This window comes from Panthera pardus, unplaced genomic scaffold (assembly GCF_024362965.1).
Source record: "Panthera pardus isolate Hobbes unplaced genomic scaffold, ASM2436296v1 HiC_scaffold_25, whole genome shotgun sequence".
Taxonomy (NCBI): domain Eukaryota; kingdom Metazoa; phylum Chordata; class Mammalia; order Carnivora; family Felidae; genus Panthera; species Panthera pardus.
The window spans coordinates 47,354,839-47,377,750 of record NW_026526821.1 but is presented as its reverse complement, the minus strand read 5'-3'; the positions used below and the strand labels follow the sequence as shown (position 1 = coordinate 47,377,750).

The window sequence follows — 22,912 nt, the reverse complement described above, 5'->3', positions numbered from 1 at the left end:
CTCCAAAGAGCTCCGCGCCGGAGACGCAAAGCGAACCCCAAGCTTTGTGAACGTTCCTGCTTCCTCGCAGCCGCCTGTGCCCGGCTCCAAGCTGCCTAAGGGCACTGCAGCCCGCCCTCGCCTTCCTCGGAACGGCGGTGCGCTCAGGGAGGGTGCCAGACCCGCAGGTCCGACCCGACCGGCAGGAGGCGGTCTGGGTTTGCGCAGAACCTCGGGAACTCCAAAGAAATGCCATCCCCGTGTCGGAGAGGCCGGGAAAGATGCCGGGGCATTCGAGTTCCCGGGTTTCGGGGTTAGGACTTCGGGGGTTAAGAGGGTTCGGGTCGGGCCCGAGGACTGCGCGGCGGATAGGGGGCGCCCTGTCACTGCGGAAGCCAGTGCCGTGTGTTCCTGGGTAAGCCGGGATCCCGCCCACCAACTGTGGCAAGAACTTGCAAGGTTCGCTCTTTAGGAAGGTAGTTCCCTTTCCTCCAGAGGACCTTCTCTCTCCACTAGTGCCACTAGCTCCTTTTGCTCGTGGAATAATTTCTAGAACCATATTTTCGATCAGTAGTAAAAAGAAAAAGGGAAGTGGAACACATACACGCACAGATTAGGTTAACTACAATGTTCACTTCCATACACACGAGAAAGCTGTTTGTCATCGTTTCGGAGGTTTGTCTGGGCGTCACTTTTCTATTGGACATGAGAAGCGCCCCGTGGGGAGTGAGGTTGACTGTGTTTTGGGATGTGTGTGTGTGTGCATGTGCGTGCGTGTCCGTGTGTGTGCGCGCCTGCATTTCTGCCCTGAGCCTATGCAGACAGCTTTGAAAAAACAAATAACTTATCTTTTGAGTGCCAGTGTGCACCCCTCTTTCCCAAGCTTTGGGCAGAACGGTCACATTGCTCCCTCATGCTCTGAGACCCGTGAGAAATGCTGGGGATCTGGTCCCTTTGGCTCCCCACCGCACACCTACACTAAATGTGCATACACCCCATGACACACTTCCCTGGTGCACTGGGCCAGCCTGCCCCTCCCGGTATCCCTTAGCGCTGCTCAGGGCTTTCAAAGCAATGCAGACTTTGGCTTTGGGGTATCCTGCTCTTCCCCCACCCCCTACAGTCGCTCAGTGGGTTCATTAACCCTCTCACTATAAATTGGTAAAACCATTTGCATGGTTCAGCACAAAAGGTGCTGCCCTCAGTTGTATCTGGTTCAAAGCTATGCAGGCCTAAATTACCTGGGTAGAGGGAAGGAGTGGCTTCCCTACACGGACTGTCCTTCCTTGCTGGCCTTCTAGCCTGACACTCACCCAGCCCTTCCATTTTCAGTGCTCAGCTCTGTGCCTGCCACCTCGCCCCTGTCTTCTGACACCATTACCCATCACTCTGGACAGGTAGGCCAGATAACCACTATTTCCTATTTGTTCTTTACCTTTAATGGGGGGGGGGGGCACAGGATTGGATCCTCATGGCCCAGCCTGTTTTCAGAACCAAGAAAAGAAGTCCACATCAAACACCTGTAATACACAACCCCTGCAATCTGGGCTCACTGGGGTGTTGGTGGCTGGCCGTGGACAGATGATAATCTGAACCCAGAAGCTGGAGGAAAAATAAAAAGCAAGTATATGGTTTTGAGGCGTCTAATTCTTATAAAACAGCCCTTCGAGAAAACAGAGACCCTCCCTGAAGTAAATTCCATGTGTCCCATTATTGATTCCTTTATTCCCCTCTCTCCTCCCGCCTCAACCTCAACCTCCTGCCCTGTTTGTTTTAGTTACGAAATGCTGTGGGCACCTCGGTTGTGACTGCAAAGTAACCTTGAAACACGGCGTCCTGAATGTCAGAGACAAATAGCAGTCACCCAACCGTCGACTGAAGTTGGCGGGGCCGCGTGCGCCCTGCGCTAGGCGATCCGACAGTGCTCTTGCCCGCCAGCCGCCCCTCTGTCTGTCGCCGGAGGCTGGGCTCCGAAGAAGCAAAAGCCGAGGCGGCCGGACCAGGCGCACCCCGCGCGCCTTCCGGAGCCGCTCCAAGTCTTAACTGTAACAGGGAGGGGCCTCCCAGGAGCAGCGGCAGGCGAGTTCAAGGTGTGTACACAGTTTTTCTAAATACGACAGCGCTTTGCAAATTGGCTCTGTCACCGTCTTGTCGTTTTGACAGGGAATGGAACACTGAGAGCGAAGAAACCCGAGATGAGTAAATGCGGCATTTCTAAGGCTCTGCAGAGGGGCAATGGGGCGCTGAGGCCCGGCGCGCCCTTCGACAGGCGCAACAGGAGCCGGGCTCTATGGGACCCGGCGGGGGTCAGAGCGCTGGGCCGCTCCGGGGTGGCTTCCTCCCAGGTCCCTCCTCCCACGGGCACTCCCCGAGGGCTCGGGGGTGGGGGGGGGGGGAAAGGGGGCTGGAGTAGAAAGTCTGTGCGCCCACTCGCCCGCTCGCCTAGCCCTGTACCGGTGCGGGGCGCGGCTGCAGTGGGGCGGGCGCCGGGCGCCGAGGGGCAGGTGCCGGCGCCGGCGGAGTCTCCCTCTCACCTAGGTGTGAGCTGATTATTCAAATGGGCTGCCCCGGGTCTGGGGATTGGAGGCCCGCGCCGGCGCGCCGCGCTATATCACCAGCCGCCCACGTCACTGCGGCACTTGTCCGCTCCGCGGTCCACTCCTCCTCCTCCTCCTCCTCCTCCTCCTCCTCCTCCTCCTCCTCCTCCTCCACCTCCTCCTCCTCCTCCTCTCTTCCTCCTCCTCCCCTCTCTCCACACCCCCCCCCCCCACTCGCCCCCGCGCCTCGCGCTTCCCGCCGCCTCTGGGCAGCTCGGCACTGCCAACCTCGGCCTCCGCCCGGCAGCCCGCGAGCGCGGCGGCGGCGGGCGGCAGGCGCTCCCTGCAGCGGGGCTCCGATCCGGGCCTCCTCCCATCCTCGGCCCCCTCTTCCTGAGCCTTACCCCTCCCGCCCATTCCAACTACCGCCTCCGGCCGGCCAAGGAAAAGAGAGGGAGTGGAGCCGGAGAGAGGGAGCGCGAGAGAGGGAGGGAGGGGACGGTGCCTTGGCTTTTTTTTTTTTTTTTTTTTTTAAGAGGGTGGGGGTGGGGGGTGATTGCTGATCGTTTGTTGTGGCTGTTAAATTTTAAACTGCCATGCACTCGGCTTCCAGTATGCTGGGAGCGGTGAAGATGGAAGGGCACGAGCCGTCTGACTGGAGCAGCTACTATGCCGAGCCCGAGGTAGGCACTCGCCTTTTCCAGGGGGAAGTGGGGTGGCGGAGTTCGCTCAGTTCACCAACCTCAGGACAGCTTCCTTTGCCGGCATCCGCCCCCCACCCCCAGCCGCTCTGGGCAGCCGCCTTTTCCACCCTCCTTCGACTCAAATGGGTCTCTTTTTTATACGACACACTGTTAGCCTTGAGATAATATTAACTTTGTGATCAAATATTGACTTGCGGCGCCTCCAAATCCTCTTCGTGGCCGAGCCACGCACTATCCTAACAGAGTTATGTTTGGCAGCGCGCGGCTGGGGAGGGGTGGGAGGTCGGCCGGCGAGGGGGTGGGGAGCTGAAGAGGAGAAGGTTGGTAGGAATTGGGGGTTGAGGTAGAGGCAGATTCAAAGACTAGGGACAAAGAGAACGAAAGTTTGTGGCTGCAAAGCTTAGCCGCGTGTACTCTCCCTGTCCCTCCACTCAGTGCCTCCAGCTGGCCCCAAACTCTGCGCAGGCACTGGGTTTCGGTTCCCCTGAGGCCAAGGATGGGATCCCGGGAGGAAGGATGAACCCTGGGACAAACCCCGCTTGAGGCCGCTGGGGCGTTCTAGGCTGTGACCCACAGGTTGTTCGCTAGGGTCGGAGGTGGCGTCCGAGACCGCGGCGCCGGTTCGGTATGCTGGCTGGAGAGTTGGGGAGAGGAGATGCATTTGGGGTGCCTGGCCTAGGGGTGCTCCGGGGGACCCTTGTTTTAGAATCTGAGCAAGGCGTAGAAGGGCTAGGATCCCGCCACACGCAAACAGCAGCAGCCTGCCCGCCACCTTCTCGAGGGCGATCCCGGCGCGCTCCGAGTGAAACGCACTGGGTGTTTGGGGCCGGGACCCGGCAAGGGAAGGACTCCCCAGAGGCCTCCCCGGAGGCGGGGGCCTGGGCTGGCCCGGTGGGTGGGAGGTCAGGGCACGCTCAAGCCGCGGTGCTAACGCTGTGCGCCTCCCTCCTCGGGCTGTGTCCGCAGGGCTACTCCTCGGTGAGCAACATGAACGCCGGCCTGGGGATGAACGGCATGAACACGTACATGAGCATGTCCGCGGCCGCCATGGGCAGCGGCTCGGGCAACATGAGTGCCGGCTCCATGAACATGTCGTCGTACGTGGGCGCGGGCATGAGCCCGTCCCTGGCCGGTATGTCCCCCGGGGCGGGCGCCATGGCTAGCATGGGCGGCTCGGCCGGGGCGGCCGGCGTGGCGGGCATGGGGCCGCACCTGAGTCCCAGTCTGAGCCCGCTCGGGGGGCAGGCGGCCGGAGCCATGGGCGGCCTGACCCCTTACGCCAACATGAACTCCATGAGCCCCATGTACGGGCAGGCGGGCCTGAGCCGCGCGCGCGACCCCAAGACGTACCGGCGCAGCTACACGCACGCCAAGCCGCCCTACTCCTACATCTCGCTCATCACCATGGCCATCCAGCAGAGCCCCAACAAGATGCTGACGCTGAGCGAGATCTACCAGTGGATCATGGACCTCTTCCCCTTCTACCGGCAGAACCAGCAGCGCTGGCAGAACTCTATCCGCCACTCGCTGTCCTTCAACGACTGCTTCCTCAAGGTGCCCCGCTCGCCCGACAAGCCCGGCAAGGGCTCCTTCTGGACCCTCCACCCCGACTCGGGCAACATGTTCGAAAACGGCTGCTACCTGCGCCGCCAGAAGCGCTTCAAGTGCGAGAAGCAGCTGGCCCTGAAGGAAGCCGCAGGCGCCACGGGAGGCGGCAAGAAGGCGGCCTCCGGGGCCCAGACCTCGCAGGGTCAGCTCGGGGAGGCCGCCGGGCCGGCCTCCGAGACTCCGGCGGGCACCGAGTCGCCCCACTCGAGCGCCTCCCCGTGCCAGGAGCACAAGCGAGGGGCCTTGGGGGAGCTGAAGGGGACGCCGGCTGCGGCCCTGAGCCCCCCGGAACCGGCGCCCTCGCCCGGGCAGCAGCAGCAGGCGGCCCACCTGCTGGGCCCTCCCCATCACCCAGGCCTGCCACCCGAAGCCCATCTAAAGCCGGAGCACCACTACGCCTTCAACCACCCCTTCTCCATCAACAACCTCATGTCCTCGGAGCAGCAGCACCACCACAGCCACCATCACCACCAGCCCCACAAAATGGACCTCAAAGCCTACGAACAGGTGATGCACTACCCTGGCTACGGTTCCCCTATGCCGGGTAGCCTGGCCATGGGTCCGGTCACGAACAAAGCGGGCCTGGATGCCTCGCCCCTGGCCGCAGACACCTCCTACTACCAGGGGGTGTACTCCAGGCCCATAATGAACTCTTCTTAAGAAGAAGGCTGCAGCCAGCTAGCCGGGGACAAGGACAAGAGAGAGAGAAAGTGGGGAGAATTTGAGGAAGGGGTGTTGGAGAGAGCCACGGGAGAAGAACTCCATTACTCCCCATCCCAAGGACAGCAGTCTCCCCTCACCTTCCCTCCCAAACAGCTCTTCCCTCCCAAACAGATGGGCCACACTGATACCTATTATTCTATATAAGGAGGGAAGGCAAAACGATAAAAAGTCAAAAAGAGGGGGGAAAAAAGAGAAAGAAAAGTGAAAAGAGCCTCCGGTTTCAACTACTGTGTAGACACCTGCTTCTTTAAGCATTTGCAAGTTCTGATTTTTTGTTGTTGTTGTTGTCTTTATTCCTCCATTGCTGCTGTTGCAGGGAAGTCTTACTTGATTAAAAAACAAACAAAAAAAAAACAAAAACAAAAACAAAAAAAATCCCACAAACTTTTGTGAGTGACTCAGTGTAAAACCATGTAGTTTTAACAGAGAAGCAAAGTTGTATTATTGTTCAAAAAGAAAAAAAAAATTATGTAAGGGTCTGTTGTAAATGACCAAGAAAAAAAATGCATTCCCATTCTTGACACGGTGAAATCCAGGTCTCGGGTCTGATTAATTTATGGTTTCTGCGTGTTTTATTTATGGCTTATAAATGTGTGTTCTGGCTGGAAGGGCCAGAGTTCCACAAATCTATATTAAAGTGTTATTGCCAGTTTTACCCTTTGAATCTTCAAAATTTTTTTTTCCCTTTGCCTGACTTAAAAATTAAACAGGTCCAGAAATTACTTAAAAATAGGGGGAAAGAGATCCTGACTGGTTGCAGGTTTTATTTTATTTTGGTGAAGGGAGGGGCCATGGTGGTTGCTGTTTTAACATTTTATTATTAAAACTTTCAGACATGCTGAAGTTGGACAGACAGAAAACACACACGTACCCATTGCCCAGATCCTATTGTCTCGCTGTACTTGTTATATCACATATCTGTTCAGCTATCGACACCTCGATTGGTCCATTCAGATTATTTTTTCTAAATGCATTTCAGAGGAGATCAGGCACCGTTCAGGGTGTTATGGCCATAGATCTAGACGCATTTCAAAGTAAATTTCAGACATCAGTGCACTTACCCCTAAACACTTCAGCAAGCACATCAGGAAATAGAACTCAATATTGTTTATGATTAGTTTTGGAATTTTGAGTTTATCTTTACACACAATGAAACACAAAGATCTCAGGTGGACCATTCCCTGTGTTTGATGCAGCTGTATCTTTAAACTCAGGACAAAACTACATATCTTAATTTCCCATCAAGGCCATGTGAAGATGCAATGCTGATGTCTGTTCGGCCCCAGCGAGCTGACTTCTCTGGGGAGAGGCCGAGATTTTACATGTTTTTACTCTATTTCCAATCTTAGGCCTCCCTTCAAGTCCGTGCACCCAGATTGGATTTGCAAATTCCTGGCTCAGCTCTTTCATCTCTGTGTCTCTAGCACCCCTTTTACCCTCCTATGGAATTGGAACTGCCTGGATCCTACGGCCTCAAGCTTCTGTCTACACACCAGGACCCTATCCCACCCTTCTTCTTCACTTAGGTGTTCTGCATGGCCTTGGTAGACTTAGCTGTAGCATGAGAGCAGTGAGGCCTCTGGGACCACCCCTTCTGGCACCTCATCTGGAGAAACAGACTTTCTCCCGATATTGGTGTTTACAGGAATCTCTCCGGATAATGGTCAAATCTCCCTTTTAAAATAAGGTATTTTGGGGGATGACCCTCAGGTAAGGGGGGGGGGATATCTTGCCCCGCTTGTCAAATGATCCTGGCCAGTGGTGAGATCCCAGGGTTTGCAGATGTGCTTACCCCTCCTTCCTTCCCAAAAAACCCACGCCTTTGGACAGCATCCAGTTAGCCCAACATGGCAAGCCAGGATTACAGAGCCAAGGGGATGAAGAGGTGTTTTGTGAGCCTTAAAAGAAAATCCAAAAGTATAAAGAAAGGCCCAGAATAAATTCCTACAAATCTTGCTGTATCTCCCCACAGATGGCCCTAAATAGGCAGCCAACCCAAGTGGAAACCCCACAGGTGAAACGCAGCCTGGGGGGCTCAAAGGGGACCCGGCTTTGGCTTTGCCTGGGGCATGTGCCCGCCTACAAGCTGGCCAAGCGAAGGCAGGATCCAGTGTCCCCTGCAGACTTAGGGACATACCAGGCACAGCTAGCTTACGGTCGGTGGGTGATTACTCTCTGCTGGCTTCTGAAGTAGGGATTTTTTGTCTCAAAGTTTTACAGCCCAGGGCCCTGTTTTCAGGGACCAATTTTTTGGTCTTGACCATCCAAACGTGGAATGTCCCAGGTTCGCCCCAACCCTGAGGTCCCCCCACCACCACCACCTCCCTTCGCCCTCTGCCACCTTGCAGGGTCTCTGTTCCCTCAAACTCTGGCCTTCCCACGCGCTTGAGGTGGGTTTGCCCTCCCCTTGCACCCCCCCCCCCGTCTCCAAATCCCTTTTTAACATGCCACATTGTCCCGAGGAACACAAGGAAGAGAAATTGGGGCGGGGTGGGGGGGGATCCGGAGGCCGCAGCCAGCAATCAGGCCCGTCTCTCCCCCTGGCAAGGACACACACGTCGTGAGCTCGGCCTGAAATGTGTTTCATTATCACATAAAAGGCTCCCGTGGCGAAGGAGCCCAGAGGCAGGGCCGGGGGCCGAGTGGGGGACAATGGAGGCTGAAAGCGCTGCCCTAACCTGCTATGTTTCGTATCGCACGCCCATTGTGTGAGGGTCGTTTTAAACTACTTAGTGCTCCCCCCTCCACTGATCCCGGCCGATAAGATATAGTTCTGTCCGAATACATAAAAAGGATGTCGGGGAGCGGGCGCTTTCGGAGGCTTTTCTGCGCTACTTGGGTCTTTCACACACACCCCCACCCCGCTTCAGACCCCTCCCCCAGCCGGGCTCCAGGCTCGCTAGCTCACACAGTGTCCTCCGCCCGCTTTCCCCAACTCTAAGTATAGTAGGGTGCGGCGTTTCTTTTTGCCTCCCTCTCTTTTTCTTCCTTTTCCCTGCGCCATCCGCGCGCCGGTTTAAGCAACCGTGATCTGTGAATAAACAAAGTCAGTAAACAACCGAAAAAAACATTCTAGATCCGAATTCCAGGAGGGTAAACTTTCCATGCCACGTCACACTTCAGCAAATTTGCACAGATATTATATTGCCTCCCCCTCCTTTATTATTCTTTTTTTTTTTTTTTTTTGCTAGGATCCCATTGTACTTAACTGAATTTTATAACGCTGATCGATATCTTGGTAAAATATTCATTTTTAAACTAGCGGGCAGTGAAATCTTTGCTTTGTGTGCTAAAGTCAACAGTCGCTCGGTTTGAGCTCAAATAAATGCGGAGATGCCTCGGCTCAGAGCAGTCGGCCACCTCCCTTCGAGCGCTGGACGCTCCGCCGCCCGCCAGCCCGCCGCACCACAGGTAGGGAGCGCGCCCACTCGGGGGCCGCGCCCGGGTCCCCTGGGCAGCGTCCGCCCCCCATTCCCCTCCGCGCGCCTCCCCTCCCCCAGCCAGCCCCTTTCCTTTCCAAGGGCCCCGACGCTAGGGGTTGGGGGTGGGGAGGTAGAGAATGAGAAGCTAAGTCGGTGAAGACCCTGGAGTTTGGAAGGTGGCCTATTTGTGCGGGGATTTCTGAGAATACAGAGTGTGGGTGGACGACGGGGCGAAGAGCTGCAAACAGACTCAATCTGGGCTCTGAGCACATAGAGTTGGGTTGGGGCCCCGAAGCTACGGGAAGCCACTACAGGCTCCTGCAGCCCATCCGGGGTGAGGATTCGATCCGACGGACGCGCGTTTCCCAAGGACAGTGAGGGGGTAGGGGATGGGGGAACGCCCTTGGCCCCAGAGTCAGGGGTGGAGGCAGCGGAAAACGGCGTGCTGGTATCCCGTGGCTGCATCGGCAGAGGCCCGAGAGTGGCGAAGCCCTCCCCGCCTTCCCCGGGCGCGCAGGGGTTCTAGTCTGGTCTAGGCGTTTCCCTAGAAGCCCACAGACCGGGCAGCATTGGGGTCAACGCCTCGAGGCAGCAGGATTGGGACAGGGCCTTCCCCGAGAAAGGAGTATATTTTCGTTCTCGCTGCAAGAAGCGGCGGGTGCCCTTTACGCACAGAAGCGCACGGCTGCAGACAGTTTCGGGAGCCTCGGGGGTTACAAGCGGGGCCCAGCGGGGGAAGGGTGGAGAGAGAAACGCGCCACCGGGCAATTAATCCTCCTTCTCCCAGACGCTGGCCCCGGGTAGGGGCGCGCTGCGGTGCGGGAGGAGAGGAGTTTGGAGGACCACACAGAACCAATTGCATCTTTCTCCCGCCTATGGGAAGGCACCAGCTTGGAAAACTAGAAGTTCCAAAGCTGCCAGTTGTAACTGCAGGATCGTCGGGTATCGAGGCCAGGGTATGGGGTACTGAGAAGGCGTCTTTCTTCTGGGATCTTCCAGGTGTCCCCTGAAATTAGCATTCCCCTGGAGGTGTTTACTTTAAAGGGCTAGACATCCCGCCTTGTTTGAAGCCCGCGAAGACTTCTAGGTATTTCACCAGGCGGGGAGACAAGCGCTCTTTCCGTCCTCCCCGCTGTCACCAGATCCCGGGACCCAAGGGGCAGAAATCGGAATCGATCCCTGTAACTGGCAGGGTCAGTTATGTGGGCACCTCTGTGTGGGTGCCCCTCCCCGCCTTCCCTGGCGTCCGGGACCGCGCACCTTTGTCCACGCACGGGAGGCCGCCTGGGGAGCGCACCCGCCGCCCTCCAAGCCGCGGTTCCGGCTGGCGGCTAGTTATCTTCCCTAAACAAGATGGAACGCCTGCAGGACACACGGCTAGGCTAATCGTTTTTAAATAATTAATGCCTCCCCGTTCCGCTGGTAATGCGCGGCCTCGAATCCGTCAATTACTTGTCATTAGACGAGTGTCGCCCCACGGCCTTCCCTCGGGCCTTTGATGGCGCCCGGTCACCCAGCCCAGCCCACTCACGGCCGAATGAAAAAGTGCCCGGCCTTGAAGAGCCGGGTGCGGAGTAGCCACGGCCCTCGATTCAGTGCGAGTTTTGAAAGAAAGACCTTAGTTGAAGAGATGTAATCTTCCAAATGGCCAATTTAAACGCCTGATCTTTATCGCCCGCCTTCTCCCGGCTTTATAAAGAAAAGCCGGTCCTCAGTGTTTTTGGGGCCTTTTAATGTGGGGGTGGGGCGAGGAGAAGCGAAAGATGAGGCTTAATAGGGCACGGGGCAGGTGTTTGCTCAAGAAGGTTCCTGGAGGCACCTCGGGGTAACTAGTTTTCTAGCGCATCCTTCTAAGCATCAAGGGCCTGGAAGTACTGGCTGCCGGCTTTGAAGGCCGGTGCGCCGGGACAAGTCTTCTGGAATGTATAAACCAGAACCGTCCGGAGAAAGCGTCAGGACCTTTTCAGGCAGTGCATCTTCACCCTGCAAGAGGTAATAGGACCCCCCACCCACCATGGGCCTGACATCACAGAACAGTGGGTGCCGGTTGATGCCCACGGACTTGTAGGTACCAAGTCCTGCCGCCCAGAAGAGGCGCCCAACACACACGCCTTAGAGGCACCATCCCAAATTTGCTGTCCCTGTCGTAGCACAAGAGCTTGATTTCAGACCCCAAATGCCTTTGCTGGGTCAGGGACACTGTGGAGACCGGCCTTGGCCGCAGCACCATGGCCAGCCAAGGGGTGGTGGAGTGAAATTAAAACAAAAACGAAAACAGAAGAGAAAATTTCCCCAAAGTTTGCTACTGATTTCATTACGTTTCTGCTGCTCCCTATCCCCCCCATCAAAGGTGTTTTTTGTTTGTTTGTTTTTGTTTTTGTTTTACAGTAAATAAATTGTCAAGGTTTCAGAACCTTACATGCCTCCTTGGAGCAAAAACCATGTGCTGTATCTGCACCACTCTCAGCTTTACAGATCACAAGTTTCTCATAACCTCAACTCCCAGGAATGGTTTGCCTCTAAGAAGAGAATAGAAGACATGAGGGGTGGAGGGGGAAGAAATCATGAGGACATTGGGAGAAACTTTTTAAACATATAGAGAGATGGAGAAAGGGTGATTGGAACGTGCCTGTGTGCCTGGTTGCCCCCAGAGGACCCTGGGCTGTGCTTTAGGCCTTTGACTTCAGACCTACAGCCTTTCTAGGGCATTCCACAAAGATTGGAATTTTTTGAAAAATTCCTTTTTGATGAGATTCACCGGATATGGGCAGGATGTTGCAGGCACCTCCAGAGACAAGCAAACACAAATTACACGGAAGAGATATATGTCCCCACTGGAGCTCAGCGGGGTCCCCACCTCCAGGCAAGCTTGGTTTCTTCTCCCATTGACAAAACTCCCAGGGAGCGCCCTACCCCGGAGCTCTCCAGGGGTTGCCTCGGAAGCCTAAATCCTGGGGCATCTTCCCCATTCTGTTCACAGCCTTCCTGCCCACTCTCTTATCCTTTTTCTCCTTTCTTCTTTAAAACAATCATGTGTGTCCCCCCTTGCCCCCTCCCGCCATTGTATTTGTTGATGACCTAACACGCTCACACCAAAAGCCACACACAGAAAACCAACAACGTGGGATGGGAGGAGAGACCAATTATGATTGAGGCTAACAAGCGGGGAACACCCAAGTTGAGGCCGGCTGTCTCCTGGGAGACTGATGGAGGCTTATTTTACAAGCTGTCATTCCGTCCTGGTCCCTATTGCCAGATTGGAGGTGATTCCTATTCTCCCCTCCCCCTCAGCCCCTGCACCCTTGGGGCTTATTCCAGATTCTTTGTATATCCTCTGCAGAAGCGGCCCCCCCAAGTCCCTCTCCTGCACAGGTGGAAAGAGCAGCACATCCTCACAACGGCATGCCTATATTTCACATCAGTGATTGTTCCTGAGATTTCTGAGCTCATTGCCAGCAAGATGTGGACTGGTCAGATGTCACTGTCACACATGCCCCGTCCTCCTCACCAGGTTCCCATTAAAAGGCATTGACTACTTACCCTTTACACTCTTCCCCTCCTCCTGCCTCTTCCTCTTTTGCCCCTCCTACTCCTTCTTTTTCTATCCCCCCTCCCACCACCACCAAAGAAGGAGGGATATTTTACTGTCAGATAACACAACTGATAGCTGGGAATGCTAAAAGAAGCAATACAAATTAAGTTGCTTTCATTCATCCAAAACTAGAGGTCTCACATTCTCATTAGAGTAACTGCCTGGGGTTTACTCCTCTCTTGAAGCTAATTAGAGGGAGTAATATTCCCTCTGATGTCAGGACATCATTCGAGCAACATCATATTTATTTAACTTTAACATATCAAATTAACTGAGAGGGAAAATTTCAGCATCACCGACATGGGTGAAGAAATGCTCGAGTACAATGCCGTTAGAACCTCGGAATGAGAGATCCTTTGCTGTGGTTTAGTTCCCCTTGCAGAATGGGTTCTGCTTCTGCTTGCTTAAGTGGTTGAGGACCAGACTTCCTTCACAGGTAAATCAGCTCTTCCATTGTTTCATTTATCTGAAAAGAGTAAAAACACAAAGTTCAAGAGTAAGCAGCAAGGTTTTTGGACCAGGGTTGGTAATGACCCCAGCAAATCAAAATAAGATTGTGTGTGTGTTTTGACTTGTTATTTCATTAGAAAGACGATCTCAGTTCATTAGCTGTTCTTTTTTTCACAAAGCACAAGTAATTATACAGTGGATTTTGTTGGGAAAATTTTGCTCATGTGAAAAGGACACACATTCCTAATTTGAAGACATGGATGTTAAGAGCATATTATTGGAAGAGGAAACATAATACTGAGAAGAGTCTGGAGAAGGCTTGAGAAGAGTTAAGGCATGAAGTGGGTGGCTGGAGTACTGGGAAGGGCAGAGGATGATTATGTGTCATTTTCCATGAAGGAACAGGGTGACATGTCAGCTAGGGCAGGACCTGGATCATAAGAACTTCTATATGGAGACAAATCAGGATGTAATATGTGGACCCCCCTGGTACAAAAATATGCAACCATCTGCTCAAACTTTCTGCTTGCTTTGTCTTCTAAAGCCTAATCTAAGGAGTTTAAAACAAACAAACAAAGAAGACCAATCCATTATATATTTTTCATTTAGTCTGCGATTCTGTATTACATTGAACTGAGCTGTTCACACACAGAAGTTGTAACTTGAACTGCTTGTTAGCTGAGAAAATGCATCCTCTATGCAGAAGAGTCCATTTTTTTGGCAAAACTTTTGCCTTTCATTCTACCTTCTTGGTGTTTCTCATCTCCCGCTGCCCCTCCCCCCAAGTCCCTACCCCTCTTTTCTTTATCACAATTGTATTCACTTCAACCACCATTGAGTAGGGTCCCACATGTGCCAGACAATGTGCTAGGTGTCTTCATAAACATGACTTCATTTAAGCTTCCCCACATCCTACTGGTAGATGACAGAATTTATGGGAGGTGGACCTGGGGCGGAGAGAAGTTAGGGAACTGCTCAGATTTCAGAGCTCACCACTGAACTCAAGTCTTGCAATTCTATGTTTTTTTCAACTTCTTTTGGCCTCCTATGGCGGGGGGGGGGGGGTAGGGGGGGGGCAGAGACCTCTTTGATTCAAATGCAGTAGGAAACCTGCCTTCTCCACAACCCCTAACTTTTCACTGTGGGCTGTTGTTGGTAGAGGGGAGGCTGAATATTAGGAGAAAGGTGATAAGAAACAGGAAGATCTCAGGAAGAAGGATGGCGGTGACTCCACCTGCTATCCTAGAAGGGATTAGGATGCATTATGTCTGGGATCAGGCTGGATTCTTATTTTCTCTTTTGGAGCAACACAGTGTATTCCTATGTGACGATGGTTTCTCAAAGCTGGCCAGAGGTTCAATCAGAACTGGACCACAACTGCACCACCACTGAAGCTGCTGTAGCCGGCTGGCTTAATGCTGGAGGGAAAGAGAAAGGGAGAGAATCAGCAGCCTGTGATTAAAAAGAGAAAATGCCGGGGAAGAGGGGGGAAAAATGTCAGGGGCAGAAACAATGACCTGGCATCCGGGCTTAAATAATGCACATAGCCCAATTACTTCTTGAGGTGTAGCCTGCCAGCCATATTCCTTACTGAGAATTCTGGAGCAGAGGCCAGGAATGTTCTGAGAGACTCCTGCTTCTGACCTCCCTCTGACCCACACCTGGTGGCCTAACCGCACAGGTGACAGCACAGCTGGAATGCACGCACCGCCCACAGCTGGGCTTCAGGGCTGCCCTCGTCCCAGCACCAGCTGCAAGAACAGCAAAAGGCCCCAGCCCCCACAGCATTCCTCCCCCCACCCTGCCCCCGCTGTCCACATATACACAAATTCAGATCCAGATAAACACCTGCCTCAGAGGTTTGCCACTGAACGGGTGCTGGCCCAGGAGGACCAGCCTGCTTCTGTCACAGAGGGAGGATAGGATGTGACCCAGCACTCAGTAGGCTTGCAGTCTGAGAGGAGAGCACACCCCAGCCAAGTTTCACGTCTGAGCTGCACATGGTACATGGATGTGCAGGGAACGCTGGCTGATACCTGCTTGTGCCAGGCCCTGGGGACACAATGTGTAATGAACAGGGCCCTCCTGGACACAGGCTTGGATTGGAGGCCTCCTTTTCTTTTCCACTTACTGAAAGATAAGTTCCCTGGGTGTCCATGGTTTTTAGTGGTGTGGGGTTTCCTGTATACTTAGCATCTTCCATTTTGGGATTTGTGGGGAGGCTCTGGACAACTGGATTCTAAGGCCAGTGCCACACAAAATGATGTGTAGGGCATGGGAATAACTGACTCTTGGAAGTACACAAAATTCTAGATTAAACCATACTTTTCACACCAAACTGGACAATTGCGATGTTAGGTTGAGGGGGGACGATGCATCCAGAATGACAGTTACCCACTCTCAGGTTGAGTGCTGAGCTTCCTAGAGACTGCCCAAAAAGGGCAGTCATCCAATCTTCTGGCTGTTTATGGGGACAAGTAGGGACAGACATCCAATCTATATTTTGTCCATCCTCCATTTAATGACCACTCCCCTCCCACCAGCAGTTTGCCAATTAAAGGCCAATCTCTCTTGATTTCTTTGCTTTAAAAGGACATTTCGATTCATGCAGCCAAACAATTAAATCCCCCTCTTGCCTCTCCCTTCCCAGAGCTCACGAACAAGATGCTTCCCTATCTCTTGCCAGCATTGAGCAGTGGGAAGGAGCTGATCTCAGGTGCTAACCTGAAGTTATCAGAATGCCAGACTCATTTAGGGAGCTCAACTCTGGAACCCAGGGCGATCCCTTCATTGATTGTGGAAAGCGCTGTTTAGATTTTGTCGTAGCTCAGTAAACAACCAAAAGTAACTGCGGGATTTCTGTCTTACATTCAGCTGAATCCCTCTCTTTCTCGCTCTCTCTCTCTCTCTGTCTCTCTGTCTGTCACACACACACACACACACACACACACACACACACACACACCACATACACTCCTCCTCTCCCACAGGCTCCTGTTAATCAGGAAGGGATAGTCAGACCAAGGTCCTTTAAGAACACCCTCATCTAACTCTCCAGCTGCTGAGTCTTTTGTAGGGGAGTGCTACACCTTTCTCCAAGAACTCACATCTCTCCCAAAAGGCACAGTCTCCCGAGTTCCTAAGTCTGTAGCGAAAGCTCTTGAGAAAGGGTTTTGCCTTTGGGCCCCTTACTCTGCCATCTCTGAAAGCCCCCACCTGGCTAAAAGACTTGCCAGGGACTTGGCCTCTGTGGCCTCCCTTCCCCCACCCCAGTGCTTCCCTGAGATCCGGGTTGTCTTTGATGAGCTTGTTGCAGCTCAGACCCAGCTGCACAAAATTGAGGGTGAGGGGTGGATTCCCTGTCTGCAATGCTGGGGCGCTGCTTCTGGGCTGGGCAACACGGTCCTGGATACAGATCTCTTTGGGGGTAAAGGCGAATTAAATTGGCAAGCTCTACTCTGATACTCAAACTTCTGCAGTTCTTAGCAAGACCCACATTTAGGCCTCAATTACTGGTAGAAAAAGAGAAAGATGCTTCCTATTGTCCACAATTTGCCATTCTCTGAATAGACCATTTGTTTTAATTAGGTCCCCTTCATTTAGTTCTATCTGCGGGAGCAGGTTTGCTCTGAAGTGATTGTGTTGAACGTGCGCACTCTGCCATCTATTTGTGTAAAATAAATAGAAAGACATAATTGCCAGTCATCACAATATAAAAGATTAGTGCAAATCCTAAACAATGATCATTTAAAATTCAATAATTCTTAGAAAAAGGAGTCAAATGATAAAGCACAGTTTCCCCGAAGGTGTTAGACACAACGGGCCTGCAATGGATGTGTGTTTAAAAATTAAGAAACTTTTTTTCCCCTAAGTTGGTACTATTTCAAATGGAATTCTTTTCTTATTTGTTTAGAATGCCTTTCATATGAAAAAAAATTCAAATCAGATCACCTCAACTTAAAATACAGGTCTTCAATATTAGCCAGCCTCAAGCAGAAAGCTTTCTAAAAGTCTTGTAAATCTAATCCCTGGTTCTATTCTTCCCAAGATGCCAAAATTCTAATATCTTTTATTTTTTAAAGTCCCTAATTTTGTCCGTGACCTCTCCAATATTAGAAAAATCGGGGGGGGGGGTGGTGGTGGTGGAGAAAACAAATATAGTAATGTGTAAATTCTTAGGACTTAAGATAGGGATGTATTCCACTATCGAAAGTGTGGATCGAAAGTTCCACAACATTTTGCACATTAAGCAAATATTTTTTTTTTTTAAACAAGGGGTAGCTCTTGCAATTAGATTGCTATTTTATTATACAAGGTACAAACCAATAAAGTATGCCGTTTCTTTTCCCCTTCCCTTTTCCTAGTACAATTTTGGGAAGGAGGATAAAATGCATTTTGGGTTTTGATATATTTATTTTGTGCCAACCATCTGCATATTTCATGAGGCTCAACTATTTCTCTGCACAATGTACGGTCTATTCTGTGTCCTGAGGAAACGAAAGAATAACAGACTGCCGGTCCCTCGACCACTTGTGTTACTCTTCAGTTCACAGTATTCTAGCTCCATTGTTATCCATAGTCCTATTTTGTTAAATATCAGCTTGGCTATGACGAAAGCTAATTATGCAATTCCACTTCATTTCTGCCTCTAAATTTTATACTTGATAAAATAGCTCAATGATGCTAATTAAATTTCTGCTTACAAAGATGATTTCTTTGTATTTCTCAAGGTTTGGCTTTCTGGCTATGAAATTTACACTAAAAACATTTCTGGGGGTAGCAAATATATTGATCATTTTTGGATTAAGACTGTTAAAATATATATTTCAAATGTTTCTGAGTTAGAATAGATCCTATGTAGAAGAGGGATTTGTTCTATTTACCTCTTTCCTTTGTGCAACGTTTGTGCAGATCCCCCCACACCTGGGAAGTAGTTTAGATATTTTGTAATAGTTCACTACCTCTGGAGCCCAGGCAAAGCCGTGCTAAATTTTGAAAAATAATTCAGGAGACACTCGCAGATATTGGGACACAGGGTGTATGTAACCTCCCATGGCTGAGACAAGCGACATTATGTTTGGTGCAAGGGGCGAAAAACACGACCTAACAGTGTTTACATGTGTATTCAGCCATGAAATTGAATATTATCAAAGTTGAAAAATGCAAATCAAATTAAAACCATGGAAAATTGTCTTTGGAATTACAGCGGCCTCGAGACCCCAAGTGTTTGCTTAAATTGAAGCGTTTAGAAAATGAAAAACCCTAAATTGCTCCCTTCTATTCCCCCCCCCCCCACCCACACTCCCCCGCCGTATGAAATTTGTTCTTTAATTCTACTAGAAATGTGTTGAGGCTCAGCCATCAATCGTTCCTCCTTGGCATCAATCACACTGAAATAGAACTTTTTCTTAGAAATTGTCTCCCTTCACTTAGTGTCACTAAAGTCGGACGTGCTTCAGAAACTGAGCGGCACCGCTTTGCTCATTCCGAAATGAGCCCCACACCATAGGCTGCCAGGTTCTTCTCCCTGTAAGTGCCGCTGCCGAGCCTAAGCCACCCAAGCTATGCGCTGCGGGCGCTGCTGGCGCTGGTCCGGGAGGGCGGCGGGCGGCGGAGCTAGGGGCCCCGGCCCCACACACGCTCGGCGCAGCCGGGGCTACCGGGCCGCTGGGTCTGCGGAGAAGCGGGCCAAGCCCCGGAGCCTTCGCGCTCATTCGTTGCGCTTTCCCACGTCGGGGAAGCCTGAAATATGGAAACGTGGCACTTTGCTTCGCTAACGCAGGAGTTCCCAGGGTCTTGATGGAGAAGGACCAAAAAAGGAAGTGTCAAAAATCTACTTTTTAGAACTGAGACGTCTAAAAAGTAATAAGCAGGGGTGGCAGGGCGTGCGGGGGCGGGTCATTCTTGCCTTTTTCCAAGTTCTAAAGCGCAGGAAACACACGCTTAGAGGCCAACCCATCAGATGGGGCCAATCTCACCCCCAGTCGCCTGGGTGCTGCAAACTTTAGTCCTCTCCCGCCCCTCCCCCATTTCTCTCCAGCCTGGGAGAAAACCAGCGCGCCAGCAGTTCTCCAGTAGATGCCAAATGCGGCCGCGTTCGGAGAGAGCCCGCAGAGCCCTAGTAGCGCAGCAGGAAGTGCAGGTGGAACCGCCCCCGGCGCTCTGCGCGGACCCGGCCTGGGGTCAAGGGTGGGAGCCGGACCCAGGTCGGGTGGAAGCCGGACCCAGGCAGGCGCGCCCACAGAGTTAATAGGGACTGTGGGGACGCTGGGGATGCCGGCAATGGTTAGGTTGTGCTGGCGTGGCCTTGGAAAACTTTCATCTCATTTGATGACCCTCGAGGATATTCATTCCCCACCCTCCCCAACCTGCCTTCCTCTAGTTTGAACATCCATCCACCCAAGACTGGGCAGGTCCGGGATGGCCAAGGGTGGTCTGGCTTTTTCTCCCATGGGGAGCAGAGACAACCGGTGGCCTCCGCGTCACGCAGTCCTCCCTCCGGACCTCCAGCTCAGCCCTTGTAGATTTGAAGGGCAGAGGCTGTTGCAGAAATGCAGTAAATCCAGTCCTACGAACCCAGATAGGAGCGGGATGAAGAGTAGCAGAAGCCAATTTATATTTGAAGCCTACCTCTTTATTGCCTTTCCATGGATCAACACTAGCTTTATTTCCGTTCCAGGGATCAAGACTAGCTCAACTATGGCTGAGAAAACAACCCATGTTCCCCAGAGTTTAAAACCTGCCCATAAGTTGTGGTCGTGTTTTGGAGATTCGGGATCCTATTTCCAAGGAGAGTTGTCCGGGGCGTGTTTATGTTTGTTATTTTCAAAACCAAGCAAAGGAAACAGCAGCCAATTAAAATGAAATATTTTTATTTGCCTCCAACGTTGTCAGTGATTTGCCCCCTGGGGATCCACAATTTTCCCAAGCCTGTTAACGGGTGACAATGAATGAGTGCCTCGTGTAATTTAATTTTCCTGTCACACTAAATAGAGCTACATTGTAAACCTTAGATCTACTCTTACTGATAGGATCGCCTTGTTTTGCCATTTGCACCATAAAGACCCCCAAAAGGGACACTGTATTGTGACCTCTACTCTTGAATTATTCAAGAACTTAACGACATTTTCCATTTTAAAAAGGGAACTAATTGCCATTGATGTAAAGCATGTGACCTTCTGGGTGCCCAGTATGAGAATGTAACCATCTGTGTGTGTGTACAGGAGCTGCAGAAAGCGGGCAAAAATTGGAGAAAGTTGTAAACATAAATTAGCTCAAAATAGACATGGAATTAAGCACATTATTTAACTCCACGCCCAGCCATGACATAGGTTTCCAGAAAGTTCTCTTATGTGACCTAAAATCTTTATAAAATCTCATATCAACTCAGGCCTGTTTGGGGGCATGGCATGACTTTTTATCTAGAACAGTAATATCTGAATTAGTGAAATCCGATATATCTTCATTAATGGGAAATCACTTCGTGTGACGTCAAGCAAAATATCTAATAATCTGCTCCCTTTCCTCCTCCTCCCCCTCCTCCCCTCCCCCCATCTCCCATCCTCCTCTTTGGTCTCTTCCTCCTCCTCCTCCTCCTCCTCCTCCTCCTCCTCCTCCTTTTTCTCTTCACCTTCCTTAATTTCATTATTTTCTTACTCAATAGGAAAAAGAAACTCACAACTGTAAATAAATTGTACCTCGGTATTTGCTATTTGAACCAGTCTTAAGTTTCGAGGAAAGCTGGCATTGAAATTCTTCAGGACCAGAATTCTCACTCTTCAAATTCCTTGAAAATGGATGCCTATCTTTCCTCAAAGTCAAAAGACTCCCAGTGTATTTTCTACTGTCCATTCACTCTGTCCCTTACCCCTAAAGAAAAACAAAAACTCTTTGGTTTCACAATTTCAGTGTGCAAAGATACCCTGATGCTTTTCCTGATCTATCTACCAAGTCCACAGCCAATATTAACCATTTTAAAAGAGTAAGTAAATTGGAAAGTAAAACACATTCCTGGGCTGGGCTACAAATAACTTCTTTTGAACTTTTAAGTGATGCTTTCAACAAGGAATTTCGTCATTTGGGCAGAGAACGGACAGTTCCTTTTTAATAAACACACCATGGCTTAATTGAGATCTAAGTAACTTCTCTCTGTTAGGCTGTGTGAATCCACACCTCTAGTTTGTAGAATTTCTCAGGGGAAAAAAATAAAGTACATTTGAATACCTTGTTCGATTCTAATGGATCCCACATTATATTAACCCATTTGACACAATTGCTGCCATTGCAGCCTGGAGCCATGTGAAAAGCAGAGGGTCTGACTCTCCATCTGTGGCAGAATACTAAGTGCTATTTTAAAGGAATTTGTCATAAAACCATTATTACTCACATTGTGTAACAGAACAACTGCTTTCATATTTCTTCAAAAGAAATTTGTTTCCCTCTTTGGTATTATGTGCTTTTGTGTACAGTAACATGGCAGAAAAAAATGAGTAAGTATTCATGTTCTTATTGTTAAATGATAAGTTCATACTTAAGGAATAAAGTTTAAAGCATTTGCAAATCAAGAAAAGTTGCAGCATGTATCCACCTCCCTGTAAGTTCCCTGTGCAAAAAGCAGCGTGTGATGGATCAAATGTTAATTTCATTTTATAGATTTTTCATTTATTTCTCCATTTGGAAAAATTTTTGGAACAACTTGATGTAGATCAGAAGACAGAGAAGCAATTATATGGGTCTTTCACAGCATGCCTGGGCTCTCTCCAGCATTCTATAGTATTATAATCCAGTAATTTTTCCACAGTGATGTGTGTTTAAAATGAAAATTTGATTCACTATCCAAACTGTCACCAAAGATAAGTGACAGTTATTTTTCTCTTCCTCTTGAAAAAACAATGGTCCTGATCTAGGACCACCTGAGGGCATTTGTGAGTACTGTGGTAAGTTTGCAGCATCTTTAGGGCATAGCAAAGCCCTCTCCTGGCTCTGTTTCTAGCCCTCTCTCTCTTCTGAATGGATTTCGGTGTTGACAATTCAGAGAGCCAGCAGGAGGGTTTTTTTTAATCTTCTCTGAGGTTAAGTGGATGGTTCTAGAAGCCTGTGCAAGAGATTCTGAGTTAGGGTCACATTTCATCCAGTTCCTATTCCCCCCTTCCACTGCCCACCAAAAATCAAAAGTAAAACCAACAGCTTTGAAAAGCATTCCCAGTTGGCCTTTATAAAGACTAAACAAAATGCCTACCCTAGGCCTGGGGAAGGTAGGGATGACATTTTAGTTACTCATCTGTAAAATGGGTTCCTTATTTCTCCATCAAGTCTGGTATAAAGGGACACAGTGAGGCTTTGTGACTGTGTCTCTTGGCATTGATGGAGTTCAACAGCACTGTTCAATTTGGTTATTTTTCAAGATGCTGTGCACACACTGGAAGGGGAAAATGAGGCAATTATTGAGGGGAAAATAAGGTAGCTTATGATACCAAGGCAGATGTAATATCAAGCCAGCCTGCCCTTATGAATTTATAATTTCTTCTATTTTCCAGGTCCTGGTAGGCTTTCAGTAACTGCAGTGTGCAGATAGCCTGGGTATCTTGTCCTTTTCCATTTTTACCCCCAGCCTGGAAGACTTGATGTGTGCATGTTTTCACTCTTTGTCTCCTCCTGAATTTTTTACACTCTTTGTCTCCTCCTTTAAAGATTTTAACTCTTGATATGTGGTTTTTAAAATACCAGAGCTAGTAAAAGTTGATAACTTTTTGTCTTATTCTATTTTTCTGAATGTATGCATTTACATATATTTACTGGACTTCTAACTGTCCATTCTTCTTCCCTGGGAAATAACATCAAGACAGCTTAACTCTGACACAATTAGTAAAAATACCTTTAAAAAAAACTTCATTTCTT

At 50.5% G+C, this 22,912-nt stretch overlaps 1 protein-coding gene and 1 long non-coding RNA gene across 3 annotated transcripts; both read left to right on the top strand.

Annotated features, from left to right (window-relative positions):
• Positions 1-1,830: 1,830 nt before the first annotated feature.
• Positions 1,831-6,206, top strand: FOXA2 (forkhead box A2). Of its 2 annotated transcripts, XM_019462366.2 has the most exons (3): positions 1,831-2,069; positions 3,130-3,199; positions 4,187-6,206. In XM_019462366.2, the coding sequence occupies exons 2-3, from the start codon at positions 3,131-3,133 to the stop codon at positions 5,486-5,488; spliced, it is 1,371 nt and encodes a 456-aa protein (XP_019317911.1). In that variant the 5' UTR covers positions 1,831-2,069; position 3,130; the 3' UTR covers positions 5,489-6,206. The 2 variants fall into 2 exon arrangements, with proteins under 2 accessions (XP_019317911.1, XP_019317910.1); XM_019462365.2 differs by lacking the exon at positions 1,831-2,069 and having other exon boundaries at positions 2,760-3,199.
• A 2,562-nt stretch (positions 6,207-8,768) lies between these two features.
• LOC109274653 (uncharacterized) lies at positions 8,769-19,889 on the top strand. The gene is made up of 3 exons (XR_002083766.2): positions 8,769-8,962; positions 18,449-18,544; positions 19,695-19,889. It is a non-coding gene; the product is annotated as an uncharacterized LOC109274653 (long non-coding RNA).
• Positions 19,890-22,912: the final 3,023 nt, after the last annotated feature.